General features: G+C 35.7%; 1 protein-coding gene across 1 annotated transcript in view; it reads left to right on the top strand.

The window, feature by feature from the left end:
- TTN (titin) overlaps window positions 1-12668 on the top strand; it is a 235050-nt gene that overhangs the window by 6904 nt on the left and 215478 nt on the right. Inside the window, 16 exon segments of the mRNA XM_064718447.1 lie at window positions 1336-1626; window positions 1871-2018; window positions 2487-2606; window positions 3631-3768; window positions 4043-4180; window positions 4645-4757; window positions 6324-6639; window positions 6753-6872; window positions 8443-8718; window positions 8962-9027; window positions 9476-9734; window positions 10253-10313; window positions 10427-10639; window positions 11355-11497; window positions 11748-11953; window positions 12072-12302. Of these exon segments, the coding sequence (XP_064574517.1) occupies window positions 1336-1626; window positions 1871-2018; window positions 2487-2606; window positions 3631-3768; window positions 4043-4180; window positions 4645-4757; window positions 6324-6639; window positions 6753-6872; window positions 8443-8718; window positions 8962-9027; window positions 9476-9734; window positions 10253-10313; window positions 10427-10639; window positions 11355-11497; window positions 11748-11953; window positions 12072-12302 (2839 nt within the window).

The raw sequence follows: 12668 nt of genomic DNA on the forward strand, positions 1-12668 counted from the left end.
ACTCATGTTCCATCCATGTGCTGGTAATAACTACAGAAACAATATTTTGAAGGTAGGCAAGCTAAATGTGATTATGGAAAAATGAAGTTTATCTCTGCTGTGTAGAAGGGCCAGAGAGGGAAAGTGAGTGATGTGAAGAGCATGGCTCGTGGTCTGGGAGACCCCATGAGGTCGGTGCTGAGGGGCAGGTAAAGCCAAGAGTGTGCTGAAAGTCCTGCAGTTGCAGTATCCTAAGTACCAGCATCATGGAAGGAATGTCTCCAAGCTAAATGCTCAGAAGAGCCCCATTTAAGTTACCAGATCTGGGTATGCTGGTGAATTTTACCCCACAGATAATAACTTGCAAGGAGAGGAATAAATGGATTGATAGCAACTAGCTGTAACTATCAAACTACATAAATGAAAAAGGAATTCGATAGCGACATCTAGAGCACATATAGAACTAGAAATTTGCCCTCCCTTGCTAGTCAGACCCCTTTTAGACACACAACACGTTAGAAAAAAAAATCTAAAAATTTACGTGATGCTGCTGCCCCCTACTGCTGCTATTTGTTAACGCTCTCTGGGAAATACAGCACAAAAAATTCCACTGAAAGAAATTCTAAGTTAGAAAACCTGTTTAGAATTTTGGAAAACACTTTAAAACTGTCTGCTAGGATTAGGGCTGAATTTTTGGAATATCAGAATTTAGAAACTAGCACTTTCCAAGTGGATATAAATTATTGCGTCTGAGATCTGTACATGTAAGTGCAGGGAAAAATATTCAGCACTGATAAGAAATTTGCCTGGATTATGGGTACATATATGGACAACACTGACAGTAAGATGTAGTACAGGAGTACATCCAGTTGTTTTGCTAGGTGGTAGCTACATGACATTTTTCTCAAGATTGGTTACAATTATGATTTTGTCTCTCTACAGAGACTGGACCATGACCATATTATGTAGTATTTACAGCCTGTGAGCCTTTTGTATTATTCCTATTGGAAGAATTAGGATAGAGCAAATGCAAAATAATTTTTATATCTCAAATATATTTGGTTGACTGAAATTTCTTTTGCCACTTTTTCTTATTTCTTTTTGGAAACTAAGCTACTACAAAGACATGTTGAAGTTATGAATGACAACAGTTAGGCATAATGTTATAAAAACAAGTTAGTGTAATTTACAAGTAGAACCTCTCGAAAACCCTTCTTAAAATGAATCTACACATTACTGGAGATAGCTACATGGGGAGTGAGTTCAAGTTCAGGCTGAAGATGTTTATACAATTATCATTCTGTGGCAGTAGATTAATGATATTGATTCTGGTTTTTTTTTTTTTTTTTTTAATAGGTCCGTTTCTCCTGCTGGGAGAATCTCCACCTCACCTATTAGACCAGTGAAATCTCCATCTCCAATCCGTAAACCACATGTAGTGACAACAGCTGGGGCTGATGTCCTTCCTCCTTGGAAGCAGGAAGGATACACTGGAACCATGGAAGCCCAGATGAAGGAAACGAGAGTATCCACAAGCACTACCCAAGTCACTGAGGAAAGATGGGAAGGGAGATACGGGGTCCAAGAACAAGTCACTGTTACTGGCACTGCCGCTGGCGAGGCGGCTGCTGGTGCTAGAGAGGTAAAGTCTCTTTCTGGAAAAAATAGTGGGTTTGGTTTGTGTGGGGTCTCACCACTGCTGGATAGATCTGCGAAATGGACTCTGAGAGGCTATGTGTAAAACCTTGTGTGCATCTGCTATTGAGAGAGTCCTGCTGCAGATGTGGAAATGCTTCTTTGCAGTATTCTGTCTCTCTACTGGTTTTGTGCTTCTTCTGAATGTATGCAAAATATGAAAAAAATGTCTTTTGATGTGACTAATATAGGTGAGAAAGGACAGTGAAAAAACAGCAGCTATTGCTACAGTTGTTGCTGCTGTGGATCAAGCCATGGTGAGAGAACCAGCTCCAGGTGTTGCTGAGCAAACTGCTAAAAGGACAGCAATGACTGCAGTCCACGTTCAGCCTGTTCATGAGCAGGTAGAAATAGAGCACAGAGATTCTATGATTTCCCTCTATCCCTTCATCCAACACACAAACAAGGCATGAATCACTGTGAGGAATTAACAAGATGTTACCCAGTGCACTGCAAAAGCATGCATACTCATCTAGAACACCTAGACTGCAAAGGAATGCTCAGGTTTATTTACACCATCCCATTCCATCGTAACAGGATTGAACTAATTACTCTTTTTAAGCTGCTTTCTCTGAAAGTGATCCTCTATTCTCTCTTCTCCTTTATTCTCTAACATTATTCTTAGAATGATTACTTTTTTTCTCTAATATCTCATTTATAATTTCCCCACTAGAAATAAAATAATTCTCCCTTAGTATTTTTCCTTTACTTGAATTCCTCTCTTATTTTTATTTCTCTTCTTATTTTGATGATCAAATTTTTAAAATTAATTCTAAGGCTTTGGTTTTTTTGTTTGTTGCTACAAAAATCAGATGAAAAAGGAGGCAATGGTAGTAGTTACCAGTGATAAAACCACAAAACAAACAGTGATATCAAGAACTAGAGAAGGAATTGTAACTTCACAAGAACAAAGACACATCTCTCCTGAAAAGGTGAATACAGATTGTACCTGAGATTTTTTATGCCCTACCTTGTTCAAAAATCTGATATCTCATACAAAACACAAGCCTATGAAGAAGAAAAATGAGATACTGTTATTATTTCTCCCTTTTATATATGTTCATTCTTCCATCTTACAGTGTATCTTTTTCCTGTCTCTTCTCTTCTCTTCTCTGTGATTACTCTCTTTCACATTTTATTTCACTTCCATTATTTATACCTAAGAATGTGATGGATAAAGTTGCAATAACTAAGACAACCTCTCTTTTCTCAAGCATTCTTGATAATTTAAATAATTGACATGTAGAAAACAGCTCTTAAATTTTGTTGGGGGCCGGGCGTGTCTGTAGGGGGTTGTTCTGATATTGTCTCTAAGCTTGCATTTGTAGCCTGCATTGTCTGTTGGCAGAACAGGGGGTCAGAAAAAAAATGGAGGAAAAACTCATTCTGCATTGAAATCGATTTTGAAAACACAAATTATTGATTTGAGTTCAGATTATTTTAACATGTATTTTATCAGAAAAATGTGATTTACTGGAAGATGAGCTTTTATAGCCAATGTTTTATTTGCATTATAGTAGAAAGCATGAGGAAGAAAGTGTAACCTCTCTTTAAAGCACTGAGAAACAGAAATCCACCTGGGCATTAATCAGAACTTAGCATTTGAAAGCTAAGTCAAATTCTTGCAAACGAAAGTTTCATTAAACCTATTTTTAGTATCTCACACTTTCTCAAAGTGATTTTAATGCAGGACAGTTTTTCTCTGCACCAATTTTTTTAATACTGCTTTCAGTAGCAAAACAAGCATTTGTGCAATGTTTTATTATTTTTATGTTCAATGTTTTGTACAAAGTCCGTTTATGCTTTTATTGTTGTTTCCAGACTAGATAACTTCAAAATACAGAATGTGACATCTTTGCTTTCTTTAATTTCTATGCTCTTTTCCAAATATATTGAAATTCACGTATCTTATATTTTAAAATAAAAATTAAAAGTTCCTTATTTGTAAATGTCCAGGTGAGAAGAGAACCAGAGAAAACTCCAGTACCGACAGTAATAATTGCCACAGACAAAGCCAAAGAACAAGAAAGAATAACAAGAGCTACAGAAGAAATAACTACCAGACATGAACAAGTGCACATTGCTCATGAACAGGTAAATAAATTGATATATTACAAACTAGGAAGTAGAAAGTTTCTTCTCTCATTCAAATAAAAATCAATGGAATATATAATGACTTTTCATTAACTTCTCTCAGCATATAAGACACGCTATAACTTGAGTACAAAGGTATTACTCCAATTCTGAAATCAAGTTTCTTTCTTCTTGATATACATTTAGAAACATTATCCTGCTATCAAAAAAAGTTGTGTAATCATGACAACAGGCATAATCAATTACTATTATTTTTCTTTACCATAAAAAATAGATAAGAAGGGAAGAAATGAAACCTTCAGTACCTAAGGTAGTAATTACTACTGATAAACCTAAAGCACCGGTCATAATATCGAAAAGTAAAGAAAGAGTTGCCACCAAACAAGAACAAGTGAGCATAACACGTGAAAAGGTGAATAGCACTGTTTTGGCCATATTTGGCTTTATCCTTTTTTCTTTGCAAACCTCTTGTTTTCCTCAAAAAATACTAACTGTACATTTCCAGCTCATTTTTTCTAAGATTATTCCACTTACAAACTTTTAGACCTACTGCTAATTAGACTAAATTATTTCATCTTGATCTTTTTCTCTTGTTTTCATTAATAGGACGCTCATAATTATCTTCTGACTGATGTTTGGAGTGGACTGACTGACTCCTGAAACGCATTTTAACTTTTTATTTAATCATTACTTTTATTTAAATAGGTGCGAGGGTATAACAATACTTATCACTATAATACAGAGATGTGTGCAGTGCACAAGGATCTAACCCTTCAACTTTCCTTCCTTCTTCCCATTTCAAACTGTTTTCTCATTGTTCAAATATCTTTCAAGACTGAATGTAACTGAAACTCTTATTTCTGCTATAAAAACTAGATTAACAAGGAAGCTGAGAAAACTACTGTAGTTCCAAAAACAGTTGTGGCTGCTAAAACTAAAGCACCAGTCACAGTGTCCAGAACTGGAGAAGAAATTGCAGCCAGTGCACTGTTACAATTTGGTTTATCTGCAAACCTTACATTTTAAGACCTACTTTGGTAAAACAGAATGCTCTCAAATTAATTCCTGAAAACATACCCATTCAGGGGGATGATTTTCAAGTAAAAGAGTCAGTAGGATTAAGTTTCTAGCACTGAAGGGATTTATATCCCACCCTGCTAGGAAATGTCACATTTTAGGCTGTAGTCTGATTTCTCTGTGACAGTCTCCTCTCAGTGGCTTTTAAGCAACATTTACTTATTCATATTTCTGATTCTGCAATCTTTTTTTCTATTTGATGATTCCATGTAATTTCATGGTTGTCAGATGAAACAACTTCTCTTTATTGAGATATGAATTGTTCTTTGTACAAAACAAATTTTAACCTCCATTCAGGTCTGTCCAGTTTGTTACTTATGACCATCAGACGCTTGTTGGCACTGCTTTGTTCCAGTAGGATTCCCACAGTAGGAAAGACCCACAATACAGTCAGGAATTCTTACATGTGCAAGAAAAGCATAGTTGACAACAACTGCTGTTTAAAATCTATCTACCTACAGTGTAGTACATTCATAAAATACTTTTATAAAATATAAGTAAATGAGTGAAGCATATAAAACTCACTGAGAGTCAGACTGCTAGGTGAGTTCAGTCCCTTGTTATATGATAGAAACTTAGGGCCAAATTCAAGCCAGGATAAAAAATTATTCGGAAAGCGACAGTAATACTGAACAAGCGGTCCCTGTTACCTAAACACTGCTTTAATAAGAAAACAAAATCTCTGTAAAGGATTACATTTTGGGCTCACCTAAGTAATTTTAGTTTAAGCTAGTAATGGTTTTGAAATCAGTATGAAATTATCTTATAGGGGTTTTTTCCCATTTTCAAGGCATACATATCATATGCTCTGTTGCTCTGTCCAGATCAGTTATGACAGTAATAACAACCAGTAGTAGCAGTCACTATTATCTACTGCTGGCTGACTGGGCAGACCTTTGGACCCTCATAACAAAGTTGCAAAGTTGACAGTATTTATGAGTTATTAAAAACACATAGAAGTCCGGATACAAAAGCATTATTTTCAAATTATAAGACATATCAGTCTCCCTTCTTTTGCAAAATCCTTTAAAATAGATCAGTACTAAATTAACAGATATACCTGATGTAAAAAGTTTTATGGGTGTGTTTCTTAGTAAATACATTCACAATAGATGCTAGATGCATTTTTTTGCATCCACAAGAGCTATAGGGAGCTGATGAGCATACTTTAAAACTATGTGCACATTTACCTACCTGCATACTCTTAGACAAGTGGACACAATTGTGGCTGTAAAGTATTAGAATTAGTCTTGCAGACAAATACTGATATGCATAAAACACAAAAGCACAGATATATTCTGAATTTGCAGAGATAGCACTTAAAGAATATATTTGCATTGAATTTACTGATTCTTAAGTGTGTTTACAGGTGCATACTTTTGATCTTTTCATCATGACTATTGCAAAACCATAAAACCTCTCTGTGGAATATACTCAACACTGTAATGGTTTGTCACATATGCAAGATTTCAATATAGTTATGAATATGTGTATAAATTCTGCTGATGTTATTTGCAGACTCAAGCTGGAATAAAGGCTGAAGCTGTAGCTACAGTCGTTGCAGCAGTTGATCAGGCACGTGTTCGATCACCCTGGCAACCAGAACTAGCAGATGAAGCTTATGTAAAGGAGAAAACTTTGGAATATGGTTATAAAGAGCACACTGTAACAGACCGTGGTTCTGAGGCCCCAGCAGAACGTCATGTTGTCACCAAAGAAGTCAAAACAGTCTATGTTCCTCCTGAGAAACATATCTCAACTCCTGAAAAGCAGGAAGTTCATATATCAAAAGAGGTTAGACTCTTTTTTTCCATTGCATTCTTTTCCAGGAACTCTGTCCCAGTAAAATCTGTTTCAGTTTAAAGAACATCTTCACTTTCAACAACTTTTTTCCTTACTTTGTGTAGATAAAAAGAACAACAGAACTTGAGAAAACAATTCACATTGAACCGCCACGGCCTCGCACAGCAAGTCCTCACTTCACAGTCTCCAGAGTCGCTGTTCCTAAACCAGATCATACATACGAGGTAAGCTGAAGCTGCATCCAAGAGGAGCAGCATGCTCATTTTCAATAGCCAGTAGGTCATTCATGCCATTTGGATTTTCCCCCTACACTCTGTTTTGTGGAGAAAAGAAGAAACCTCACAACTTTATAAAAGTTGTAAAGCTCGGTATGTTTATTTACGGCGCCGGATGCATGCAGAGAAAACTCTCCTCAAAAGGCATGCGTACCTCTGAAAACTTCAGATCTCCTTCTATCCCCCTCTCTCAAATACATACGCATACAGTTTCACAATAAGTTCATACATATTCATTTTTATGGGTTTTGTGTGACTTTTACCACTAGTTCCTTTATATCAGAAAGAATTCTGAGGTCAGGCTGACTTGCCCTTACAGCAGTCCCTGTCTCTCTCTATCATCTTCCGTCTCCTCCCCTTTATCTCTGTCCTTCGCTGAAGTAACTTTGCTGAGCTTAGGCCTTGTAGCCTGGCTAAATAACTATGATTTCTAACCACAGACTCAACTCAAAAATGTACATTTCACCTAAATTAAAATGGATTTCTATCCTGGAAAATTTTCACTTTTCTTCAACTCCAGTGTGGTGATTCCCCAAGAGGAAGAGTTGTGTGCCCCTTGCAATTATTTTTGTTGGCTTGTTTGACAACAATGTTCTTCATAAAGAACACTGCTGTAAACAGACAAAGGAATTGCTAAAATACCATTTGTTATTATTACTTCTTATTTAAGTAATCTTATAAACTGTTTGAGAATGCGGCTTCACTTCTTAATGACATACAGTGAAATTGCAGATATTTGTCATGCAAGTTACATTTTTTAAGCCGCACAAGTATCCCTCTTTAATCTTATTATGTGCATCAGTTCACTCACACACTGCTTTTTTTTTTTCCTTGTAATTAATACATGTTAAGCTAATTCTTAAATAGAAAAAATCCAGACTGACTGTATAATATGATACCATCAATTTTTAAATTTGTTATTCCATTTTGCTGTTGGACTCCTGTACATAGTATTAAAATTTTCCAGTTATTAATTTTCTCATTCAAGCATACTTTTTCTCTTCATCTGGAATTTAAATATTATTTTCCCCCAAATATGATTAAACACTGTTAAAAATATTTTTATGTATTTTTAAAAAGTTTTTCCACCCATAAAAATATTTTGAAATCAGTTATTTCAATCATTGGAAGTTACATAATTAGTAGTATTCTTTATTGCAGTATTAGACAGACTAGATGGAAATCTAAGGCTTCAATGAAGAAATGGAGAGAACATTTCTTGTGCCCCTTAAGAGCTTAAGAAGCTTAAGAGCTTCTTGACCATTTAAAGGTGAAATTCTATTTGAAAAAGAAAATATTTAAATCTTAGATCAAAAAATAATACAGGGATATTATATGTCTGGCATTCTGCTACTGCAATCTAAAACTACTGCTCTTTTTTTACATATGGCTTTTGCGGTGTCAAAACCAAGTAACTAAGGAAGCAACTGCTGCATTTGCAATCTGCTCAAGAAATGCACTCTCTCCTTTGAAAATAAGACAACAATAAAGCTGCAACTCCTTTTCTTCTGTTCCCTAGGTTTCAATAGCTGGAACTGCCATGGCTACTCTGGAGAAGGAGCTATCAGCCACTTCTGCTGCACAAAAGATCACCAAGCCTGTGAAGCCACCTCAGCTAAAGCCTCATGAAGTCAGGCCTAAAGCAGAGCCAGCTGCCCCTCCACAGTTTCCCTTTGGAGAGGCTGCGGAGACGTATAAGAGTCACTATGATGTTGAGACTAAAAAGGAGACAAGCATTAAAAGTGAAGCAGTGCGGACAGAGCACTTGATGCTGCATAAAGAAGCTGAAGCAAAGGTATGTTTTTAAGCAAATTTCTGTCACTTTGACTGACTTTTATCTTAAAAGTATGGAGTAGCCTCACTTTCTTGCTGTCTTCTTATCTCAATTTTCCACTTCTAAAGCAATCTGCTGCCTTTTATTTTTTATTTTCTTGTTAGGACCTAATATTTACTTACAACATGCAAAGAGTTCATATTACCTGATTTATTTTCTTATTTAAATTATACTTTGTTCATTATTGTCCTCTAAACCACCTAGGTGACAGAAGCTGCCAGAGTTCCTGTACCTGCAGAAATCCCTGCTACACCACCCACCTTAGTCTCAGTAAGTAATTTGTATGTAGTAGATTTTCACCCATTCTATTTTCTAATTTTTATTGCTTAATACTTAACCATTAAAAATTGGCTTTATATAATCATTTTAACTTTGAATTAGATTTACTCAGGCATATAATTTATTTCTGATACAAAGTCTTCTTGATGGTCTTTATGGTAGTGATTCTTCCCATTTATGTCACATAGGTTGATCTACCTGCATAAATACGAACTTACCTTTTCATGTTGTTAATAACAGCAATGTTCAGAGACCCTAAAAGCCAGTTTCAAATACTTCCCTTTGGAAAATGCCTTTTATTCCCTTGCATTCATTGCTTCAAAGAACAGTGTTTTGAACTAGATGTTAAATTTTCCATTCAAACAGGTCTTAGATATTTGAGTATCTGTTTAGTATTGAAAAGGTAAACTGACTGTGATACTTTATTTTTGTCACACAGGGCCTCAAAAATAAGACTGTGACTGAAGGTGAGTCTGTCACTCTGGAGTGCCAAATATCTGGACATCCTCAGCCTACAGTGACATGGTACAGAGAAGACTACAAAATTGAGAGCTCAATGGACTTCCAGATCACTTTCAAAGCAGGACTTGCTCGCCTTGTGATTCGTGAAGCCTTTGCAGAGGACAGTGGAAGATTTACCTGCACTGCTACCAATAAGGCTGGGAGTGTCAGCACTTCCTGCCACTTACATGTGAAAGGTAAGTATATTTATAGAATCATAGAATTGTTAAAGCCGGAAAATACCTTTGAGAACATTGATTTCAATCATTAGCCCAAAACTGCAAAGTCCATGACTAAACCATGTCCCTAGGTGCCACATCTACATGTATTTTAAATAACTTCAGGGTAGAGAAGGTATTTAAAAGTTGGTCCCAGATGACTCATGGGCAACTTGTTCCTTGCTTTATAACCCTTGACAGCCTTTTTGGTGAAAGGTTTCTTTATATTCAAACTAAACCTCCCCCGGCGAAACTCAAGGACAGTCCCGTTTGTCACTGTAGAAAGTTAATAATTTTGTTACCTGTATTTTGCTTGTAATGTATTTTGAACATTTAAAACATATGTCTTGAGTTGTGTTCTGGGGTTATTAGGTAAAAAGGAAGTAAGAATATGAGGAAAAGGCTGATAACTACATATTCTTTTTATGTTAAGTGAACTCATTGCTTAAGGCCTATTAAGATATTTTAAAATCCACTTTATCAAATTTGCCTTTTAGTTACTGAAGAAACTGAGACTCGAGAAACCATTTCTGAGAAGACTGTTACAGAAGAGAAACGGTAAAGTTACTTTCTAAACAGACTGCTCCCGTCGCAGTCATTACATTCTTGCATTCTGTTTTATGAGAGCTTCAGACATCAGCTCACTCACCTGCACTGCAATCTTGTTTCAGCTATGTGGAGACAAAGGACATTGTAATGGAAGATGTCTCTGCTGCAGCAGAGGAAGTATCGGGAGAACCCATACCTCCTTTCTTCATAAGAAAACCCATGGTACATAAATTAGTTGAAGGTGGGAGCATAATTTTTGAATGCCAAGTAGGGGGCAACCCAAAGCCACATGTCTACTGGAAAAAAGGCGGAGTTCCTCTCACGACTGGCTACAGGTACTATGAATACAATACCCAAAATCCATCTTTACATAATTTTTATGCATATTTAATTGGTAATGTCATAATTTGATTCCCTCAGTTATGCTGAGCCAAATAACATCCTGATTTCTGTGAAATAAATTCTTTTTTAATGTAAAAGTTATAGACTGATGTCTTAATGTGTGACTTTAAAAGGTCATTGAGTTTTAAAATATAAATATTCAAAAGACTATAAAATAAGATATACTCTTATGTTATACTTATAAAGAAATCAAGAAGCTTTGTATTTGTTTTATTCTGCCTGTGCAATGCTTGCATTCACTCTACAGAAGTCTTGTCTGTAGAAAGCAACATACCTTCTTAGCTGAGAAAAAAATATTACATTTGTAGCATTCTTGAAATGATATGGTGACCAATACAAGGGGACACATTCTGTGTGCACACAAAATACACCATTATATTGAGTCTGATAACTAGACCTCTGATATTTCAGTACTGATGTTCGGAACCTATTTATTTAGTGACAACTAAAAGACCAGTACTCTAATTTCAGCCTGGTTATTTTTCATATGCTACTTTGTATGCTCATTCATTCAGTGAGAATCGCCTGTAAAAGTTTCTCTCTTGTGCCTTGTACAAGTTAGGAGTGTGTTTAACTGTAACTAAAAGCAAAATTAACTAAAAATTAACTAAAAATTATAGAGGTTTTTTACTTTTATGTTTTCTATAGATACAAAGTGAGTTACAAAAAAGAAACCGGGGAATGCAAACTTGAAATTTCCATGACTTTTGCCGACGATGCCGGAGAATACACTATTGTTGTTCGTAATAATCTTGGAGAAGCTTCTGCAACGGTCTCCTTACTAGAAGAAGGTACATTTTAGATTAAGGAAAGGGGAACAATATTTCTTAAAATTAACTTCCAAATGGCAAAAAATATTTTAAATTGTGCTGCAAATTCTTTGTAGCTTAGTTTATTCAGTTCAAGAAACATAATGAGAGATCTAGTGGCTCTGTTTCTGCAAAACAAAATATCAGGCCTTTGAAGCTTGTACTTGTTTTCTCTATTCAGTCCAGTGAAAACCAAAAAATTTATCAAAATTAATTTGTTCTCAATTCTTAGCTGATTACGAAGCCTACATAAAATCGCAACAAGAAATGATGTACCAAACTCAAATGACTGCATACGTACAGGAACCTAAAGTGGCTGAGGTAGCCCCACCCATTTCCTATGGTGACTTTGAAAAAGAGTATGAGAAAGAACAAGCTCTAATTAGGAAGAAAATGGCAAAAGATACAGTGATGGTCAGAAGTTTTGTAGAAGATGAGGTATGTCTATCCCTCCATACTAATTTTGGGTACCAACATTTTACTGTACAAATAATTTATTTGCAATGTAATTATCTGACACAGAAAACAAAACTAATAGTCTTGCTTTTCTATATAGGAATTCCATATTTCTTCCTTTGAAGAAAGACTTATCAAAGAAATTGAACTCAGAATTATTAAGACTACTTTACATGAACTTCTTGAAGAAGATGGAGAGGAGATGATGGTTGATATTTCCGAATCTGAAGCTGTAGAAGCAGGATTCGACTTAAGATTAAAGAACTACAGAACCTTTGAAGGGACAGGAGTTACCTTCCATTGCAAGACATCTGGATATCCATTGCCAAAGGTACCCCAAATATTTTTTTTTTTTTGTAAATCATTTGATGCTATACTTGAAAGAAATCCCTTAACATCTCATTGTCAAACATTCTACATTCTGCATAGGAAACAGTGACTTTCAAAACAAATTCAGTCTTCTGGTTTGATATCAAGCCTAATTTTCCTTTTGTTCCTTACTAGAATACAGTTAGGTTGGTTAGCCAGTTGAGAGGTAGGCTGGATTTACCAACTAAGTTCGTCTTGATTTTGAGTATCTCTGAGGTAGCCCAGGCCAGTGGGGAACACAGTAGCAGTCCAGTTGAGGTTACTTTGCTCTTCATTAAAATGGGCTTTATATCTGTTTCTAGCTCCAAAACTTGTCTTTCAGGTTGCT

This window comes from Zonotrichia leucophrys, chromosome 7, assembly GCF_028769735.1.
Source record: "Zonotrichia leucophrys gambelii isolate GWCS_2022_RI chromosome 7, RI_Zleu_2.0, whole genome shotgun sequence".
Taxonomy (NCBI): Eukaryota; Metazoa; Chordata; class Aves; order Passeriformes; family Passerellidae; genus Zonotrichia; species Zonotrichia leucophrys.